The sequence below is a fragment of the Neoarius graeffei genome, chromosome 12, assembly GCF_027579695.1.
Source record: "Neoarius graeffei isolate fNeoGra1 chromosome 12, fNeoGra1.pri, whole genome shotgun sequence".
Taxonomy (NCBI): domain Eukaryota; kingdom Metazoa; phylum Chordata; class Actinopteri; order Siluriformes; family Ariidae; genus Neoarius; species Neoarius graeffei.
This window is the reverse complement of record NC_083580.1, coordinates 56,885,470-56,908,249: the sequence shown is the minus strand read 5'-3', so window position 1 is coordinate 56,908,249 and position 22,780 is coordinate 56,885,470. Positions and strand designations below refer to the sequence as shown.

Sequence of the window (22,780 nt, the reverse complement as noted above, 5' to 3'; positions counted from 1 at the left end):
TATGTTGTACATTCTATCCATTTATTAGTTGTATTGTGGAACATCGTGATTTTTATATAATCGCCCAGTTCTAATGCAGTCTTAAATTCTGCTTATTTTTTACCGTCCGTCCAAAGAGAGGAGCAGTAAAAGACACATAGCGTTGCTGGAGAGACTTACTGAAGTGTAGGCTGTCTGCTCTTTTGCCTGGTGAGAGATAGCCGAGTCCATGTGGATCAGACCGAGGAAGTTCAGGCAGAGGGGTGGAGTCAACCGACAAAAAAGCCTCAAGAACAGAGGAAAGGCAGGCAGTGTTTATCTTTCTTCAAACATATCTGATCAGCCAAGACGTGCTTCAAGTGACAAGTTTGCTATTAGGCATTTGTTGTTTACATGTATGCTTGCTAAACCAGTTTAGTAAGCAGGACACTGCTAGCACTTAGGTTCTTGTAGTGCTCCACGAAGAGAAATGACCTACAGATTTCCTGAAGGTGGAATTTTATGTCAAGTCATTTAAATAATAAAAAAAAAGTAGTTCCAATTTGATTTATATACTGGTTCACAGGAATCCTAATTTATAAGAGTTTATGTAAAATATAATGATATTTCTAAGCCAAAAGATGAGTGTGAGATTTAGACATGCAGTCAACACAATGCTAAACTAGGATCTATCCTTTTCTCCTAAATTACACATCAGAAATCAAACTTGTGGCTGGTGAAATACATGCAGAAAAGAGAGAAAATCATTTGTAAATTAAACTTTCATGCTGCATAAACACACTCCTCTTCTCCGCGGACCTACATTCCACTGAACTGAAGGCTGTAGGCGTCTGTCTGATGGTGTGAGGCCAGGTAGTAGTAGTTGAAGACACGGATTCGAAACACAGTGGAGTACACGCAAGTGCAAAGGAAGAAGATTGTGATGAAGCATGCCATCTAGAGGACAAATCAGAAATGATCAGCATATGGGAACTAAAAGTGACAACCCACACAAATTCGGACGGAGCTACAGATGTACAGCCCCCTCCGAAGGTATTGGAACAGCGAGGCCAATTATTTTGTTTTTGGTTCAACACTAACATGAATATGGCAGGGTTTCAATATGGGACAACAGATCAGACTTTCAGCTTTCCTCATATTTACATCCGAATCTGCTAAGCAGGTTAGAACAAGGCACCATTTGTTTGAACCCACCCATTGTTTAAGTGATCAAAAATATCGGAAAACGACTGACCGGTGTTATTGGTTGCCCAGGCATGTCCTGTTCGGTTAACTGTTTAAACAGTTAAAGGACATGGGGCATGAAACATAAATGCACGCTACATCAGTTTCTTTCCATTAAAAATATGAATTAATTGCATCAACAAATACAAAATCATCTATTAAATTCAGCAAAATCGTTATATTCGTGATGATTATATGGCATTTCTGCTCGAGCTCCGATATGCATATTTTACAACCGGAAGAGCCGCTGTCACGTGATCATACATCACAAAAACTTTCGGGCACAGCACAAGCGGGTAGATGAATATGGAGAAGTGAATGACAAGAAAATTGTTTTTATAGTCTTTAACGTACATTGGACATCATGGTGTATTGTGCTGCTTATGGTTGCAATAATTCCAATGGGAAATGCCCTGGAGTAAGTTTTTTTGCATTCCCCAAGGACCCGAAGCTGAGGAAAGTGTGGGCTCACTACTGCCGTAGAAAAAACTTTGCACCTACTGTTTCCCACAAACTGTGTTCGGACCATTTCACTGAGGATTCTTTCAACATTAATACTCAGGTACTGAGCGATATTAATTGCCAAGCCAAATTTAAGAGGCCGTATAGCCGGGTTCATGGAGGCAGTGATAGCGCCATAATATACAGGGCCTAACATTCCTACAACTGTAGAGACAGTCAAGAAATCCTGTAACATTAATGGACATTTAAATAGGAACAGTCCACCATACTTCCATAATGAAATATGCTCTTATCTGAATTGAGACGAGCTGCTCCGTACCTCTCCGAGCTTTGCGCGACCTCCCAGTCAGTCAGACGCGCTGTCACTCCTGTTAGCAATGTAGCTAGGCTCAGTATGGCCAATGGTATTTTTTGGGGCTGTAGTTAGATGCGACCAAACTCTTCCGCGTTTTTCCTGTTTACATAGGTTTATATGACCAGTGATATGAAACAAGTTCAGTTACACAAATTGAAACGTAGCGATTTTCTATGCTATGGAAAGTCTGCACTATAATGACAGGTGTACTAACACCTTCTGCGCGCTTCGACAGCGCATTGATACCTTCACTCGGAGTTGTACCATTATTTTTTAGACAGGGCGGACGGACCAGGGCATTCGCCCGCCTGGCCGTGCCCGACGAGGAGCGCTCTCGGCCGGCTTGGGAGGCAGACGGCAGCCCCTCCTGGAAGTGTGGTTTTACCATGGGCCTCGTGTGGAAAAATGCCGAGGTGCATTCGCTAAGCGACTGAAAGCCGAGGTAAGGATTAGTATTATAATTTTGGGTGCATCAATTATTGATTATCATAATTCTGACTCGTTTCGCAATTTTGAATGTTTTCATCTCGGACTCTGGAAGCATTGTATCTCAATCAATCTCGAAAAATATCAGCAAAAAAAAAAAACTAGCTTGCAACGGACTTTAGCTAGATCTATGATGAACTTTCAATGTATGATACAAAAATAATACTTCTTTCAACAGATCATTAGCCTTTGAGCAGAATTGTTTTTAACTTACCAGGAAGTGTTATCCAGCCGACCGCTTTCAGTTTCATGGGGATTGAATGAACTCTCACTCTCAGAATCATCTGACCCGTCAGAGTAAAGACAAGATCCATGTTCATGTGAATTTCCAGCTATCGGTTCGAATTGATAGGGTCTAACTTCACATCTCTGTGAAACATCGGGAATGTCATTGTCGATGGTGTCCATTTCGGTAACCTGTTTACATTAGGCCCCGGTCACACCGCCCGAACTTTGCTGGAGCGTTCCTGGAGCGGTGAAAAAAATTCATCACCGCTCATAACCGTTCACCACCGTTTAACAAAAGTTGGCCCCCGTTAAAGCAACGCCATATACGCTCGGCCACCGCTGATGTTTCTCAAGGGGCCCGGCCCTCCTACCGCTCCGAAAGTTTTGAGCTGCACAAAATATTGCGAGCGGTGAGGAGGGGGCAATTTTCTGCCCCGGCAAAGTTCACCCCCGCTCCACCAATGCCCAGTCAAAGTTTGGCACCGCTAGACGCAAGTTCGTGGACGCTTGGGTCCGCTAGGCCAACGCAGAAATCTTGAACGCTGGACCACCGCTGCTTCGCCAGCGTTGCCCGGGCGGCGATTAAACGTTGCACAAACTTCGGTGGAGCGGTTGTAAGCGTTTTACGAGCGGACACGGGGTTGCTGGAACGGTGTCGGGCGTTGAAGCAGCTATCCATGGCGGCGATGAACTTTGGTTTGGCGTTGGTATAGAGGTGTCAGAGCGGGACCAGAATTTGGCTATAAATACGGGGAGAAATGGACCAGGAGCTCATTTGGAATCGAGCTGCCGTTGAGTTCAGACCTCATCTATATCGAATTTGCTCAAAGTTACAGTAAAACTGTATCACCATGGATGCTGAGAGACTTGCTATGATTGGTGCTAAACCAACTTTATACCCCCGCCGAGCCAAAGCCCGCATGCGCAGAACGCCGCTATACCAACACTCGCGTCACCGCTAAACCAATGCTCGCTACCGCTAAACCAACGCCGGCTTCAGCGGTGCACCGCTAAGCCAACGCCCGTGTTTTCGATTTTTTTCCCATTTTGTGCGCGGTGACGAGCGTTGTCGAAATTTGCCCCCCCCCCACCGTTCAAGGAACGCTCCAGCAAAGTTCGGGCGGTGTGACCGGGGCCTTAGATTCCCAAGCGCTGGCTCCTTGGAAAGTTTTTGTGACGTCACGGGTCACATGACCACCTAGCTAATTAACGAATTATTGTTTTATGCTGATGTATAAAAAAGTTGAATAATGTGATGATTTTCACATTTTTGACGCCCTGCAGTGATTTAGATGGCATTTCTTATGTCCTTTATACATAATTATACCCAGAAAAAAAATCCATGTCCCATGTCCTTTAACAGCTCTAAAATGTCTGCTCTTGGTTTGAGCCCTGGGTTTCAACTGTGAAAACGGCACGTGTTGTTTAAAAGGATAAACCAACACACAGACCAGAGAACTGTCTTTGGGAGAAAAGCAAGCCATTTTGAAGCTCAGAACTGATCAGCCATTGATCAAGCGTTGGGCATAGCCCATACAACAATTTGGAATGCCCTGAAAAAGAAAGATTCCACTGGTATACTAACAACTAGACAGGTTGACCAAGGCAAACAGCAGCAGTTGGGGAGAGAAACATTGCAACATCTGTGAAGAAAAACCTGAAAACAACAGTCAGTGACCTCAACAGGGCAGGGGTAAAGGTCTTACAATCCACCATTCAAAGAATACTCGAAGAGGCCAAACCAAAAGATGCAACCCACTCACTAGAAGGCCAGACTGGAATTCTCCAAAGCGTATAAGCTCATGAGTCAAGCATGGTTTGTGTCATGATTGCGTCATGGCTTGGGCTTTCATGGCTGCTTCTGGAACGGGCTCACTAATCTTTATTAACGATGTAACCGCAGAATTAATTCTAACCGCGTGGTAGCTGAGCAATTCCAGCGTTATGGACGTGACACTTGAACTCAAAATGGCAACAAATGACCCAGTGCATGTTTTATTGTCTCCCAGTATTTAAACAGGTGTTGCATATTTTAAGGCTGTACCATACTGGAGAAGTGATAGAACAAGAACAATTCCCATAGTACATCTAGGGCATGCCAGAAAACGCCAATAAAAGATGCGTTATGGATGTGACAGAAAAAGTATCACTTTTCTTGGGTGACTGTACATTTTTATCAAACTCTGTGAAATTGTAAACCTAATGTCGAAATGGAGATATCCATTTGATAGAGGGGTCCAAGGTGAATATTAAAAAAATCTTTGTTTAAAATATTTTGTATTTCATGCAGAGTTTCGGAAGGAAAAGTCAGCGTTATGGATGTGACGAAATTCCGTTACGGATGTGACGCGTCTGAAATAGACATGGCGTATGTTTAGAAAATCAGCAATTTAACCACCATAACCCTTTGAAAAACTCTCTAAATATCAGCTAAAACTATCAAAGTTCTTAAATAATATTTAGGATGGCTATTGTTTTGCTGTTTTGTGGATTTTAGCATACATTTCTGTGGCTTGTGGCAATAATATAGAATTGTACATGATCAAAGTTGATTTTAGCTTGGGTTTTACGTTATAAGAAAAAGACTGACAGTGACATATTAGGTTGGTTACAAATTGGTTCAACTTATTCACATCTGTAAAATACAGGCCTAGGTGATATCTCTGGGAGTGGTTTTGATGTATTACATGTTGCTTTATTTTTGCATGGTGAGGTTGACATTTACATGGAATTGCCCAGCTGCAGAATTAATTCAGAAGTCTACAGAAACATTCTGTCCATCAATTTACAGAGAAATGCATCCAATCTAATAGGGAGAACTTCATCAAGACAACGACCCAAATCACACCACCAACACACCAAAGGACTTCATTGGGGGGGAAAGTGGGAGGGCCAAGTCAATCACCAGACTTTAAAGTGCATATCCTGGACCAATTTCGTGGGGTTTTTTTTTTTATATGAAAGTATGTCCCTTTACACACTCATCCAGAATTGCACAAGGCCATCTGACTACAGCAGAAAAAAATAAAATAAAACGCGTCTGGAAAAATCCCAAGGGAGTCTGGAGCCAGATTCGTGACGTTACCTGCGGAAGCGCTCCCATTTCTCTCTCATTGTCCGGTCTTTTGGGAAACGATGAGTACTAATCCCATCAAGATTGGTGTTGCTACACCCTCCTATGATACATCTGTTAACCATTTTAATAATTACGCGATAACGTTGAAGAAATTTGCAGAAAACCACCAGGTCGTTTTCTCATAAACAAACCAGTGCTGACGTAGGATTCAGAGGGAGGCGTCCCGCACGCGACGTCACGAAAATCAATGTTTGCCGGGAAATCCAAATGCCAAGTTTTTTCAGAGGCGGACCAATTCGCCTCAAATGGCTTGAATTCAACTGAATTTTTCTGGTATTGCGCAAGGTAAAAAAAATTGCAGAGAATGCAGAATGTTACAGATATTTGACCAAAGTTTAATATAAAATAGGAGAATTACATTGATCTTGCTCCTGAATTTACCCGTGATATGCACTTTAACTCGACTGAACATGTATTTCACCTCCTGAAGAGGAGGCTGACGGAAGAAAACCGCAAAAATGGACAACAACTGAAAGAAGCTGCAGTACAAGCCTGGAAAAGCATCACAAAAAAAAAAAAGAATGCAAGTTAGTGGATCACTGGCTTGATGCAATTATTGTAAGCAAGGGATATGCAAACAAATATTTAACATATTAGGCGAATAATAAACAAGACGAAGTCGAGGTTATTATTTAAATCAGGCTTTCATCTAAACGGGGGAACAGGGGCGCTGCGCCCTCTTACTCTCGGCGTGCGCCCCCTTACCGACTCCGTGAAAACATCCCGGCAACACTACGTGACAATGTGTTTGATCATCAAATATGTTATAATTGCTCCAAAAATATTCCAATCATAGTAGATACACCGCCAGACGGTGCAAAAACAATCCGAATTGGCGTTTTCCAGACTGAGGCGCCATGATGTTTAGTTGTTTACTTGTCGCGGCTGCTCTCGCGAGATTTGACATGGGTTGCATACAAGGTCAGCTGACTTGTCGAGCGAGATTTCTCGAGACTGAATGACCTTTCACCCACCGGCGCGGGAGCTTTTGACAGAAGTAGTTCGCGAGTTGTTTTTGTTGACACTTGGGCATTTAAAGATGTCATCCCGCGGCACGAAGCGGAAGAAAGCCAAAGACTGTCCGGGGCAGAAGATGATTACTTCTTTCTTTTTCAATGTTGACAGACAATTTGTTACAATTTCCCTCTCAGATAGCCTCAGAATGTCCCATTGGAGCATTTTTCAAAGGCTTTGCACGGCGGGGGGGGACGACGACAACCGGCACCATCTCCCCCCCCACTTCGCTCCCTCGCCATGGTGAGTGCCCTCATACTAAATTTTTCTAGAAAAAACCCTGTAAATAATACTGGCTGGCGTTAAGTGGTCTATCAAATATATTCCATTCAGCTAGCATGATACTGAACGAGTTGAAGATAAGTTCAATATCATGCTAGCTGAATGGAATAGATCTGATATACCATGAAAAAAACCCAGCCATCATTATTATTATACATACACATTCCTTTCGGGTGTTCGACGCGTCCTTCTCTTTCAAAATTCTCTCAAAATCTTCCGTATTTAACGAAGCAAACTTGGCAGCCATGTCTGTTTACAAATTGTCAGTGTCACTCGCGAGTCACACACATTTTACACATAATACGCATCACATCAGCGCCGATGTGTAACGTCATGCTATCTTGACAACCATGCAATATCGTAAACCATATTCACAGCTCATTTTCCATTGGGCAGCATGACGTAATACAAGTAGGATAAGCGATATGCTGACAATATTGCACGCTTTCAAACAAAATGAACGAAACCCGCTAGTAGAACAGAGTACATGTTTTTATTCCATCAAAAAAGTATCCTTTATGTATAATAATCACCGAGCCTGAGGCAGATCATTGTTTTAGTATAAATACACAGGTGATGATTGATTTTTTTTAAACCATATTTTTACAAATAATTTATTTCAATCTTCAAAAGCGGCATGCAACTGTAACACGCGCGGGTTTGCGTGACTTATCCATGTCGACTCGCATAAAATCCTTTGTTTTGAAATGGATAAAAATAAAATCACAATTCCACCTGACCTTTGAATAGTTTTAGACCAAACTTCGTAGCATCTTTAGTGCTTTTAGGAACAGCGTTTTCTTTCATAATTTCTAATTCTTCCTCATTTACGATGACGGGGCGATTGGCCGCCATTTTGTCGAGTCGCTGGAGGCGATTATTGAGAAATAGTCCGAATCTCTCGACCAAACAGCATGCGCGATTTCCTATAAATCACCTCCATATTTATACTAATAAGTGCTGTCTGTTCCAATACTTTTTGCTCACCTAAAAATTGGTTGGTCTACTACCGAAAGGTGCCGTGTTATAAGCTGTTTAACCCATCTAGATGTAAAAATCAGGAAATGAAAGCTTGAAGTCTAATCTCTCTCATATTTATCTTTTCATCTCAAACCCAAACGCACTACAGATGCAAGTCACACTGGGCCAGAGGTATAGATGCCTTGCACACTGGGGTGGAGCTGCAGCTAAATGGCATTCAGCCAATGGGGAGGGAATATTACCAACGTAACACATCTATTGTTTAATGATTTCCTTCTATTAAGTACATACATGTCAACCTATACGGAATGTCCGTATTTTATACGGATTTGATTCAATAAACGTAGTATACGGGCGTATAAATAAAGTTATACGGATTCTTTAAAAAAAAAAAAACTTCAATATTTATTTAGAGCTATAATCAATTCCCACGATGATAAAAGAACGCATAACATTTACAAACGTACCGTACACCACAGACAGCCAGTAAAGAGTCTTATGAAATCGCGTGTTATCTTGTCGTAGCGAGACTTTGTTCCACTTTTGATCATGCGCACACCGCATTGCGAGAATCCCGCCCACCGTGAAGTCATAGACGCCGGCTTCTGCGTAGAATCATACGTCATCCTCGCCCGAGAATAAAGATGCCTCATTCATGTGCTGCGTTTAACTGTACCAACAGGTTTACCGTCCAAACGAGATCACATGGGATTACCTTTCACAGGTGAGACTGGAAAAATACTTTTCATTGTATTTGGTCATTATAACGTAATTTTACGAACAGATTTTTCTGACTTTGTGGCTAATATGAAGTCTCGCGCATAATAGCCGCTCGGTGAAACCTGTCTCCAAACAACGAAGTATTTCCTTCGTAACTACGCTGATAACACTTTGTGTTTTTGTCAAACATTGGAGCTTTGTATTCATTCTGAAGGTTTATTGTTATTAATATTGAATAAAAAGTAACTGGGATACATCATTGTTAATTATCATTCAAATTTTAGGTAAATTATTTTAATTTGCATCTTATACGGATTTTATAAGGGAAATACGGATTTTGGAGGTTGGTTATACAGGTTTGATTGACCAAAGGTTGACATGTATGTAAGTAACTACACCAAGAATCTTGAACAAATGTGTTCATAACACAATCTTTTCTGCATGGCTGAGTTTGGCTTTAAACACGGAGCTGGGTTTGGCTTACCTCAATGTACAGGTAGTTATAATCTCGTTCTGCGAGCTGGATAAACACCGCGAAGAGAGAGAGGACAGGACGAGTGCTGAAGAAGGTGCACTCAGACCAGACCACAGCCACGGAGAAGAGGGACAGGACCACAGCCAAAACACGATAAAACCACTGCTTCAGGAAGCATTCCCAGTACCACTCTAATAAAACACAGTAAACATCCAAAACAGCGTGAACGATTCGCATTCCCGCTGTGCTTGTACTGGTTTATCGGCTTATCTGATGACTTAAAGAAGTCTCGTGCTGTACTGACCGACAGTAGGCGTGTAGATGTAGCGCGTGAACCAGCTCGCAGGTTCTGCTGGTGCAAAGCTATGGATGAACTGGTGAGATGAGCTGGTCTCATTTTTCGCCACATCTTCCAGGTGAAAGGCTTGATCGAGAAGAATCTGCCACTGTACCTGTGTACGATTGTGTCTCTGCACAGCGTAAATCACCTGATGGAACAAAGGACACATAGGAGTTGTGTTCAAAATAATAGCAGTGTGTTTAAAAACGTGAGTAAAGCTCAAAATCCTTATAATAGTTTTTATTTCCATGCATTGGGAACACTGCACATTATATTCTACATCAAAACATGAAGAAAAATGCATGAATATTTTAATATTACTTTACAGAAAATGAAGAAAAATGAACATTGGGCTGTTCAAAAAAATAGCAGTGTCTGCATTTTTCATTACAAACTCCAAATATTTACTGTATAAACTGAAAAAATCTTAAGGATTTAGTATTCCTGTGAATCACTAAACTAATATTTAGTCGTATAACCACGGTTTCTGAGAACTTCTGGCACCTGTGAACAGGTATTCCAGCCCAGGATGATTTGACAACATTCCACAATTCCTCTGCATTTCTTGGTTTTGCCTCAGAAACAGCATTTTTGATGTCACCCCACAAGTTTTCTATCTGATTAAGGTCCGGGGATTGGGCTGGCCACTCCAGAACTTTCATTTTGTTGGTCTTGAACCCTGATGCTGCTCGCTTACTGGTGTGTTTGGGGTCGTTGTCTTGTTGAAACACCCATTTCAAGGGCATTTCCTCTTCAGCATAAGGCAACATGACCTCCTCAAGTATTTTGATATATGCAAACTGATCCATGATCCCTGGTATGCGATAAATGGGCCCAACATCATAGTAAGAGAAACATCCCCATATCATGATGCTTGCACCACCATGCTTCACTGTCTTCAGAGTGTACTGTGGCTTGAATTCACTGTCTGGGGGTCGTCTGAAAAACTGTCTGCGGCTCTTGGACCCAAAAAGAACAATTTTACTTTCATCAGTCCACAAAATGTTTTTCCATTTCTCTTTAGGCCAGTTGATGTGTTCTTTGGCAAATTGTATCCTCTTCAGCACGTCTTTTTTTTTTTTTTTTTAACAGTGGAACTTTGCGGGAGCTTCTTGCCGATAGATTAGCTTCACACAGGCATCTTCTAATTGTCACAGTACTCACAGGTAACTTCAGACCGTCTTTGATCACCCTGGAGCTGATCATTGGCTGAGTCTTTGCCATTCTGGCTATTCTTCGATCCATTCGAATGGTAGTCTTCTGTTTTCTTCCACGTCTCTCTGGTTTTGCTGTCCATTTTAAAGCACTGGAGATCATTTTAGCTGAGCAGCCCATCATTTTCTGCACTTCTTTACAGTATACGTTTTACCTCTCCAATCAACATTTTAATCAAAGCACGCTGTTCTTCTGAACAATGTCTGGAACGACCCATGTTTCTCAGGTTTTCAGAGAGAAATGGATGTACAACATGTGCTGGCTTCATCCTTAAATTAGGGCCACCTGACTGACATCTGTTTTTTCACAGAATGAATGACCTCACTAATTAAACTCCACACTGCTATTATTTTGTTCACTTAATTATTCGATTACACAGACTCAGGAGCATGCATATCATGAATGTTGGGTCTGTTGGTTTTCTATGACTCTACTACACCTACTGGTAAATTATTTGCCATGTAGTAATATAATTTCCACCAAAAACAGTGATTGATCTGGTTAGTTGTGTTGGACTGCTATTATTTTGAACACAAGTGTATGGACACTTTGACTATATCTTCTGCCTATTAAAAATCACTTCAACTGTTCAGTCAAATCGTACTCTACATCCTGAATAAAAACGCATCATTCGCTGCACAAGACAACTTTGTGATGTGCCGAGTAAGGGAGTGCAACCACATTTCTGAAATGTAACCACAAGTACGAGAGAGGTTTAGTTTTCACACCTGCTTGTGAAGCTTCACCAAACTCCTTTCACTGGGATAAGTGTTCTGTTTATCATCAAAATCTTCATAGTCGTCCATATTCCTGCCCATCTTCTCCTGATATTCAACAGGGCACTGAAGGAAACACCGTTACAACAACATTTAAAACAGTATGCATGCGATTATTGGGTCGTGATCTGGACAAGAAGTCCTTTTTGGGTAGAAGGCGTCTCTCGCAATTGTATACATCACTATATGCAATGTGTTGCTTTGTTCTTGTTATACACCATGCATTTTTGTTTATCTAGCCTCTAAAACAAAATTACAAAGACTCCTTGACAGAAAAAGCATTTCTTTGTTCCAAAACGTAATGCAAAAGAAAGGAGTGCGGTTCATTTATTTCTGTCATTTGCTGCACCCGATTAGCGAACACAGTGTAATGTGCAAATGTCCGTAATGATGCATGTGCTATACTCGTTAGCACTGTATATGATTACAGAAAGTTTGTTCGTTCAGTTAGACTTGCATTCTACACGCTCTGTGGCAGTTCAGAGCTTCAATTTAAACCAAAATGAAAATCAGAAGCTATAGACCCTTTTCAGTCACGTGACCTTCGTAAACGCGACCGCCATTTTGGACATGTAGTGGACTTCGGCTCGAATCGGTTTGAATGCGAGGAAGGCGACAAACATAAAAGAAAAAGGAGCGAGATGCAGAAAACTGTATTTATTAGTTTACTGTAATTATGATCTGGCAGCTATTTACACCGGATCCAGTGTAAATAGCTGCCGGAGCCAACGTCCGAGCTTGCCGGAGCAAGCGCGCTCCGGCCGGCCGCGAGCTAGCGCGCTCCGGAACCTCAGACGTTGGCTCCGGCAGCTATTTACACTGGATCCGGTGTAAATAGCTGCCAGATCATAATTACAGTAAACTAGAATGGAATGTTAACAGCAATGTAATGCCTTTTCTGGCTAATTTTATTCGTCTTACCTCCAACAAAGTGGTCACTACACAAGCGTTGGTATGCCGCTATCCATCTTCTCCGTCGGTCAGCATCTACCGGGATCCGATAAAATGATAACCCTTGCCTTGTTTGTTGATGGTTACTACATCCAGGTGCACAACAATATAGTGGCATGGTGGAAGTCTTGCTGAAAATAAACACTTTCTTTGCTGCCGTTCCTCAGTGTTGGCTGTGGTAAACTACTGGTAGTACATGTCCAAAATGGCGGCCGCGTTTGTCGTGACGTCACGTGAAAAGGGTCCATAGACCCCTTCGCAGTAAACGTCATTCATATGTAAGAGGAAATTGCGCGAGCAGCCTGGACTCAAAAAAGACTCAGCGATGCCTAGTTGTTGTGTTGTCGGGTGTCAGAATCGTAGCAGTGATGGGGTTAAAATGTTCAGAATTCCAGCAGGATCTCACCCATTCCAAAAAAAAAAAAAAAAAAAAAATCGCCGACGTCTATGGCTACAAGCCATCAAACATGTAGACTGGGATGAAAGCACTATCAAAAATGCGCGGGTTTGCAGCGCCCACTTCATCACAGGTAAGATCAGGCTATTTATTAAATCTTTCTTTTTTATTCTTTCTAGTCTTCGTTTATTGATGTAGCAAAATACTTTGGTAACGTTTGTCTGATTAGCTGGGTCATAGTTACACAATGTAATGAATATTGTTAGCATGTTAACGTAGCTTTGCATGCAGTTTTGTTTGTAGGAGAGGTCTCGCTTGACTCGAGCAGTCCAGATTTTGTGCCATCGTTATTTGTGTATGCCGAAAATCAATTTTAAAGCAAGGATGGAAAGGTAAAATTGTGTGCCCTCACTCTAAATGCCAACTTACGTTGACTGCTCTAACCTAGCTCCCGGCCCGTTCAGTTTCATTTCTGCTCTCTGCCTCTCGCTTTTTACGCAGCTCTGATTTCTCTTAGCTGCACTCTTTACACTATCATTCCTTTCATGCCATTACCTCCTGCAAATTGCTGTTTAGTGTTGGTATTTGCTGTTGTAGCTAAAGCCACATTGCCATCACACCACTGGCATAATTTGATTAACACAATTTCAGTGTAAAACACGTTCTGTACATGCCCGCACATTACATAATCATATGCGTCTAAAGACTTGTAGGCACGAAGTTTTTCGTGGGTGTACACTGAAGTCTTGTCAATAAGGTACGAGTATATATCTGGCCATTGTATACCAGGGAACTTACTAACATCGTCCGTCCACTCTTTAATTAAATACGGATCCGGTAGGCGATGTCCACTTGTTAGAGTTAACTTATTTATGTAGCAGTCTCGATCTTGTAACGACAATTGTTTTGCATAATCTGACAGCTCATAATGCCGGTCTATGGGCAGCGCCATTGTTTCTGGGTCCAGGCTGCGCGCGCATCCTGGCAACGGTCGGTTTGTTTACAAACATGCGAAGGGGTCTATAAAGATCATGAGATGTTTGGCCAGTTTATGATTGACAGGAGGAGTGCTTGTTGCAGTTCACGTTCTCTCCTTGCATCAGCAACTGACACAGTGATGTAAATGTCATCTCATTTTAACTGAGTCAGTGCTCTCAGTTGAGTTAACCAGTTTTTTTAGGTTTTTTTTTTTTTTTACCCAAAGCTGACCAAAGTCACTGATCTTTGCTTCTCGGTCATTTAAAATGTTCAGTAAAGTCATGCTCTACATTCTGGCCGCGACGGAGTAAGCGGGGCGAGGTATTGTAATCGGCGTGGTTTGTTTGTCTGTCTGTTAATAATCTAGCGTCTAGACGGTTGCACCGATTGACTTCAAATTTTCAGGAAAGGTGGGCAATGGTCCGTAGATTACCTGATTAAATTTTGGGGCTAATCGGGTCAAGGTCACCGGAAACGTCAACCTTTCGGTCAAAATAATTTTCCATTATAACTCAAAAACGGTTGCCGATTGACAGATGTTCACTATTATGAGCGCATAGGAACTCCCATATGGCCTTTCATTTGGCACCATGATCTTTGACCTTGAGTGACCCTGAAAGGTCAAACTCAAGGTCATGGATTTTCAGAGGGCTGTAACTTGAAAAAACAGTTGACGGTAGACAGATATTTACCCTTATCAACTTATCGGAAGTGCCATACGGGCTTTCATTTGGCACCATGATCTTTGACCTTGAAAGATCAAACTGAAGGTCTTGGGTTTTCAAAGGGCTGTAACTTTAAAATGGTTCATGATAGCCAGATGCAGGGGTGATAGCGTTTCCGGCGCGCCGTGGCTGGGGAAAAAAAAAAAAATCTAGTTCGCCCATTGTCCTGTGTCATTCTGAGATGCGCAGATAGACAGTAAAGGGAATTCGGAATTCCCTTTACTGTCTATCTGCGCATCTCAGAATGACACAGGACAATGGGCGAACTAGATTTTTTTTCCCCAGCCACGGCGCGCCGGAAATCCGGCGCGGCGCCGGAACGCTATCACCCCTGCAGATGTTTAACATACAAGAAGTCGGTTGCTGCGACGACCTTTGACCTTGAATGACTTTGAAATGTCAAACTCAAGGTCATGGATTTTCATAGGACTAGAACCTGACAGCTGATGATTGAGAAATATTACCATTATCAACATATAGGTAGAAAATAAGTGCTGCCGGGCGAGGTTTGTTTTTGCCTGGCAACACTTGTTAACAATACGTCATGCTCGAAATAAACCTCGTTAACAAATCAATTTAAAGAAATGTCAAAACTCAAATTATTATAAAAAGTATAGTACCTGCTTTGCCTGCGTTTAACCTTCATTAAATTATTTTTAATGAAGTATTCATCTCCTCAATAAATTACACACATCAGAAGAAACAGCAGTGAAGTCGATGCAACCTTGTGCACCTTCAGATTAAAAATTCAGATTCAGATCACCAGTCTAGGGTAGCACGGTGGTGTAGTGGTTAGCGCTGTCGCCTCACAGCAAGAAGGTCCGGGTTCGAGCCCCGTGGCCGGCGAGGGCCTTTCTGTGTGGAGTTTGCATGTTCTCCCCGTGTCCGCGTGGGTTTCCTCCGGGTGCTCCGGTTTCCCCCACAGTCCAAAGACATGCAGGTTAGGTTAACTGGTGACTCTAAATTGACCGTAGGTGTGTGAATGTGAGTGTGAATGGTTGTCTGTGTCTATGTGTCAGCCCTGTGATGACCTGGCGACTTGTCCAGGGTGTACCCCGCCTTTCGCCCGTAGTCAGCTGGGATAGGCTCCAGCTTTCCTGTGACCCTGTAGAACAGGATAAAGCGGCTAGAGATAATGAGATGAGAATCAGATAATGAGATGAGAATCAGATAATGAGATCACCAGTCTCAATAGAAATGTCCCCAAACTGATCAAATTCACTGGATGCATTTTGGTCACAAATGCACAACATTCGTGTAAAAAGACGCCTCAAAGAACTGACTCGTCCACCAAGGACGCACCACTAACTGACATTTTGGCGAGCTCACGAATGAATGATCAGTCCTGTTTTAGTAATGTACTGTAGATCAGTGAAAAGCATTTCAATAAAATGTCAGCATGTCTAATCACACACACACGTTAGATTTATAAAATCGAACTGGAGTCGATTCACAGAGTGCATCCTTTCAAAAACCCAGTATTACTTGGAGATCGAAATTAAAAATAAATAAAATAAAAATCATAGTCCAGAAGACACACTAATAACACAAAATGAAATCAGCAAATACTATACACTCACTGGCCACTTTATTTGGTACACTCATCATGGGCGCCGCCGGGGGGGGGGGAGGTTAGAACAATTCTAGGGGCCCAGCACTGCCATGGGGCCCTTTAAGGGGCTGATAATATGCTTTTAATGATTTTAATAAGACTTTTGAAATAACAACAATGCAATATTCCATCTGGTAAAATGAGCTAATTGAACAAGGTTGTCTATTTCTTGAGTTCTTCAACATATTGTCATTTAACCCTCCCCCTTTTGCGAAATGGTACGGTCCAGTTCTGGTAGAAGCGCGATGCGTTAAATCTGTGTGCTGATCAGTGCGACGCTACTTGCTGCTGTGTCACAGTGCAGCAGCAGCCAGCCAGCAGTGGAGTGCGTACAGTCTATGATCGCTAAATATGAAGAGTGGCTGTCAAAAACGTAAAGAAAGGCAGCTGAAAGCTGAGAGGGACCGGAGAGGCAGGCAACTGGTCACTCAGTTTTTCCCAAAGAAAGGTAGCTATCGCTCACATGTGTGTTCAAAATATTAGCGAATGGTAAATGAACAGTATGAACGTGGTTGGATTAGCCTATCAAGAGAACACTTTCAGTTTGTACAGTGACATTTTTTCCATTTTAATAACTGAACTGACTTGTGTGATAAGATGAAATATTACGTTATGCTGGTGCTAATAACTAGTGCTAATAACCAGTTTCATAACTAATGGGGTGCCCTAAATATGCACAGATTCAGCCTCAGGGGGACCTCCGCCCTACCAAACCACTGAACCCCCCTTTGGAGAAGGAGGTAAGCAGCAATACAACCCATAAATGCTTTAGGATTGAAGTTTTTAATGAGCGAGTGCCATATATGTACAGTTTGCTAGATTAAAGTGTTGCTAATAAACTTTTTCTATGATTTATTAGCAGTCACATCACACATTTCACTACCAATTGTCCTAGCACAAGAAGGCATGTGGCAAAATCTTGAATTTTCATTTGTGATTGTAAATGCACCAGAATTAGTCACTGACCAGTTTTCATCTAGTCCCTGGTAGGTTAATACATAAAATGTAACAACAAAGTCACAAACTCAAGGTCCATGGGCTATCAAAAGTCAAATAATGACAATGGTGCAATTGTGACGAGGGTGGGCAAAGTTGGGGGGCCCAAAATTCTAATCTTTCATGGGGCCCAAAATTTCTGGCGGCACCCCTGACACTCATACACCTGCTGTTTGATGCAGTTCTCTAATCAGCCCCTCGACAGCAGCACAATGCATCAAATCATGCAGATACAAATCAAGAGCTTCAGTTCATGTTCACTTCAAACATCAGAATGGGGAAAAAGTGTGATCTCAAAGTGTGACTTTCACTGTGTCACAGGCGTTGGTGCCAGATGGACTGATTCGAGTATTTCAGAAACGGCTGATCTCCTGGGGTTTTCACACCCAACAGTCTCTAGAGTTTACACAGAATGGTGTGAAAAACAAACAAACAAACAAACAAACAAACAAACAAACAAAAAAAAAAAAACCACTGAGTGAGCGGGAGACAGTTCTGTGGGTGGAAATGTCTTGTTGGTAAGAGAGGTGAGAAGAAAATGGCCAGATTGGTTCGAGCTGCCAGGAAGGATATAATAACTCATAGCAACTCTACAACCGCGGTGAGCAGAAAAGCATCTCAGCATGCAACAGCAGAAGACCACATCGGGTTCCACTCCTGCAGCCAAGAACAGGGATCTTAGAATCAAGAACAAGTTCCATACATGTCAACCTTTGGTCAATCAAACCTGTATAACCAACCTCCAAAATCCGTATTTCCCTTATAAAATCCTTATAACATGCAAATTAAAATAATTTACCTAAAATCTGAATGATAATTAATGATATATCCAAGTTACTTTTTATTCAATATTAATAACAATAAACCTTCAGAATGAATACAAAGCTCCAATGTTCGACAAAAACACAAAGTGTCACTCTAATGTTCTGAATTGTACTCCATGACAGCTTTTTTAGCAGTCTGCACCAATACCTCACGAGGCTGCATGTCACAGCAAGTGTCTGTGTTGATCTTGCCGGAGTGCCCATTCAGAATCTTTTCAGTCGCTATTGAAAGTCGCTCAGGTGGAAATACATGTTTCAAACAAAATGTTACTTCCCGGTTGACGGGATTCTTGCAATGCGGTGTGCGCATGATCAGAAGTGGAATGAAGTCTCGCTACCACAAGATAACGCGCGATTTCATAAGACTCTTTACTGGCTGTGTGTGGTGTACAGTACGTTTGTAAATGTTATGCGCTCTTTTATCATCGTGGGAATTGATTATAGCTCTAAATAAATATTGAAGTTTTTTAAAGAATCCGTATAACTTTATTTGTACGCCCGTATACTACGTTTATTGAATCAAATCCGTATAAAATATGGACATTCCGTATAGGTTGACATGTATGAAGTTCCTATTAAAGTGGCCAGTGAGTGTATATTCACATGCGATTTCCTGTGACTCACTTGTATGCATGTCTTACCTTTCTAAGGATCGTATCAACATACTTCCTGAAGGGGTGGTTATACTTGATAGACTCATTGACCTTCCTCACCTCCTGGATTATACATAAAAAAAAAAAAAAAAGTTTAATTCTGTCATATAATAACTAACTATCTTTTTACTATAGGGAAAAATCACAATTGTTAAATTATCAGAATCACTTTATTAATCCCCAGAGGGAAATTCAAATTTGCTACCAAGCTCCTGAATCAGAGAAGTAGTAAACATGTCTAAAAACACAAGATAAAACTGTCTGAAAAAAGAATAAATAAAATAAATTTAAATAAGTTCAATAACTTAAGTAAATGAAGTGATTTTATATACAATGATTCCTACATAAATGATTCCCATGTTTGCGTGGCTACATGTGGATTTTTGCTTATATTTGCAAAAACGGCCTGATCAATACATCAGCTGGGCAATACATCAGACAATATTAAAGCTCCATTAATGTACCGGTGGGAATTACACATTAATAATGCTTCTTTACACTAAAACAAACACAATAAACACATTATTAAATGTGATGCTAGGTTGAAAGACACGAATCACTCTCAGGAAACGATCTTCCGGATGGTTGCGTCATTGTCAGGATTAAGTCTTCTGATGAAAGCTTATGTCCAAGTCATACTTGTTTGTTTGCAGAATTTCACAAGTGGAATTACAGAATGTACAAACACAAAACGTTCTGGAAACTTGCATGAACTTTGACACACCAATTCACATCATCAGCCAACAGTGCAGCTGTTTGGGCTGCGTGATCCCTCGTACTGCAGCAAAGAACACTGAAAATGGAGGAACTACTTGTTTTAGCATTGTGATAAGTTTCTGATTGGTGAGTTCACTAGCTTGCTAGCAACCAAATGAGAGGCTAAAAGGACACCTTGGGTTTTACTTCAAGTGGGACAAAAGAGAAGCTTGTGAGGTGAACAACTGTTTATACAGTACCAGTCAAACATTTGGGACACACCTACTCCTTCATACAGTGGTGCTTGAAAGTTTGTGAACCCTTTAGAATTTTCTATATTTCTGCATAAATATGACCTAAAACACCATCAGATTTTCACACAAGTCCTAAAAGTAGATAAAGAGAACCCAGTTAAACAAATGAGACAAAAATATTATACTTGGCCATTTATTTATTGAGGAAAATGATCCAATACTACATATCTGTGAGTTGCAAAAGTATGTGAACCTCTATGGGATGACGATCAGGTGTGAGTGGGCACCGTTTTATTTAAAGAACAGGGATCTATCAAAGTCTGATCTTCGCAACACATGTTTGTGGAAGTGTATCATGGCACGAACAAAGGAGATTTCTGAGAACCTCAGGAAAAGCGTTGTTGATGCCCATCAGGCTGGAAAAGGTTACAAAACCATCTCTAAAGAGTTTGGACTCCACCAATCCACAGTCAGACAGATTGTGTAGAAATGAAGGAAATTCAAGACCATTGTTACCCTCCCCAGGAGTGGTCGACCAACAAAGATCACTCCAAGAGCAAGCCATGTAATAGTCGGCGAGGTCACAAAGGACCCCAGGGTAACTTCTAAGCAACTGAAGGCCTCTCTCATATTGGCTAATGTTAATGTTCATGAGTCCACCATCAGGAGAACACTGAACAACAATGGTGTGCATGGCAGGGTTGCCATGAACATTGCTGCTCATCTGCAGTTTGCTAAAGATCACGTGGACAAGCCAGAAGGCTATCGGAAAAATGTTTTGTGGATGGATGAGACCAAAATAGAACTTTTTGGTTTAAATGAGAAGCGTTATGTTTGGAGAAAGAAAAACACTGCATTCCAGCATAAGAACCTTATCCCATCTGTGAAACATGGTGGTGGTAATATCATGGTTTGGGCCTGTTTTGCTGCATCTGGGCGGCCAGGACGGCTTGCCATCATTGATAGAACAATGAATTCTGAATTATACCAGTGAATCCTAAAGGAAAATGTCAGGACATCTGTCCATGAACTGAATCTCAAGAGAAGGTGGGTCATGCAGCAAGACAACGACCCCAAGCACACAGGTCGTTTTACCAAAGAATGGTTAAAGAAGAATAAAGTTAATGTTTTGGAATGGCCAAGTCAAAGTCCTGACCTTAATCCAATCGAAATGTTGCAGAAGGACCTGAAGTGAGCAGTTCATGTGAGGAAACCCACCAACATCCCAGAGTTGAAGCTGTTCTGTACAGAGGAATGGGCTAAAATTCCTCCAAGCTGGTGTGCAGGACTGATCAACAGTTACCGCAAACGTTTAGTTGCTGTTATTGCTGCACAAGGGGGTCACACCAGATACTGAAAGCAAAGGTTCACATACTTTTGCCACTCACAGATATGTAATATTGGATCATTTTCCTCAATAAATAAATGACCAAGTATAATATTTTTGTCTCATTTGTTTAACTGGGTTCTCTTTATCTACTTTTAGGACTTGTGTGAAAATCTGATGATGTTTTAGGTCATATTTATGCAGAAATATAGAAAATTCTAAAGGGTTCACAAACTTTCAAGCACCACTGTAGGTTGTTCTGTATTTCGACTATTTTCTACATTGGAGAACAATACTGAAGACATCAGAACTATGAAATAACATCTGGAACATGTATGGAATTATGTGATGATAAAAAAAAAAGTGTTAAAAAACAAAAGACGTTTCATATTTTAGATGTTTCAAAGCATCCACCGTTTACCTTGATGAAGCTTTGCACACTATTGGCATTATCTTCACCAGCTTGATGAGGGAGTCACCTGGAATGCTTTTCAATTAACAGATGTGCCTTGTCAAAAGTTAATTAGTGCAATTTCTTGCCTTATTAATGCATTGAGATCAAACAGTAAATACTAAATAAGAAAAATGCAGTAGATAGCCCTATTCCACAACTGTAGTCATCCATATTATGTCAAGAACCGCTCAACTGAGTAAACAGAAACGAGATCTATCGTTACTTTAAGACATTAAGACGTGTCTTTTAAGTAACAAAAATAAAGAAAAAACTGAATTAGAATAGAAGGGACACCCAAACTTTTGACTGGTACTGTAGGTGGAATCCAGAGCCTATCCTGGAAGCACTGGGTGTAAGGTGGGAATACACCCTGGCCATGACAATAATCTGTTGCAGGGCACCATGCAGACATGCAGTGTACATTCATACACTCATTCATAACTAGGGGCAATGAACAACCGCTCGACTAAGTAACGAGAAACGACATCCATCATTACTTTAAGACATGAAGTGACTTTTAATTAACAAAAATAAAGAAATACCATTGAATTTGAAGGGGTGTCCAAACTTTTGACTGGTACTGTACCTGCTGTTACGTAAGCGATAACAGGAACTAACTTGCTTCATGGACGCTCCATACCATTAAATGTAAATGGGGGGATGGATAAAAAGCACGATGTGTCATTCTTTAATAAATTAAAAACTGTAATCATTGGCAAACTGCTGTGAGAGAAAAGGAATAAAACACAGACATGCTATTATAGAAAAATTAATCTTCATAAAACTTCAGGGTCGTGACAGTAACTCCTCTCTGTGACGTCACTGATTATTTTCCTGTAACTGCACACTCCCAAAATGGTCTATTCCTTACTTCTAGACATTAGGAAAATCAGTATCGGTATAATTTTCATGTCTCGGGGCTTTAGTAAGCATGTACTACCCACCTCCATGACATCCTCCAGGTTCTCCTCTGCGTCTGCTTTCTCAGTCATCAGCTTTGCTGCTTTGAAGTAAGTCTTAATGAGCAAGTGTCCTTGTTTAGAAGCTTCCCAGTAAGAGCGTGGGATTTCCACCAGGCCGTAGCCCATCAGCAGCACCAACAGGAACAGACCCCATGTGTTGGCCGCTGTGATGCCAATTGTCTGCAGCTCGTACCTGATCAAAAGATTAGTTCAAAAGTGGTTTTGTCGTCATAAACCACAGTGACCATGCAAGGCTAGTGTGTAGGCTGTGCGACTGC

At 41.4% G+C, this 22,780-nt stretch overlaps 1 protein-coding gene across 7 annotated transcripts in view; it reads right to left on the bottom strand.

Moving 5' to 3' along the window:
• The window catches only part of lmbrd2b (LMBR1 domain containing 2b), an 87,766-nt gene that overhangs the window by 18,606 nt on the left and 46,380 nt on the right, over window positions 1-22,780 (bottom strand). For 6 of the 7 annotated variants that reach the window (XM_060936086.1, XM_060936090.1, XM_060936087.1 and 3 more), the window contains 7 exons: window positions 22,485-22,695; window positions 18,798-18,872; window positions 11,626-11,739; window positions 9,647-9,830; window positions 9,352-9,533; window positions 782-915; window positions 160-265 (listed from right to left, as the gene is read on the bottom strand). In XM_060936086.1, coding sequence (XP_060792069.1) covers window positions 160-265; window positions 782-915; window positions 9,352-9,533; window positions 9,647-9,830; window positions 11,626-11,739; window positions 18,798-18,872; window positions 22,485-22,695 — 1,006 coding nt within the window. The remainder of the gene's footprint in view (window positions 1-159; window positions 266-781; window positions 916-9,351; window positions 9,534-9,646; window positions 9,831-11,625; window positions 11,740-18,797; window positions 18,873-22,484; window positions 22,696-22,780) is intronic. The other variant, XM_060936093.1, reaches the window with a different exon arrangement.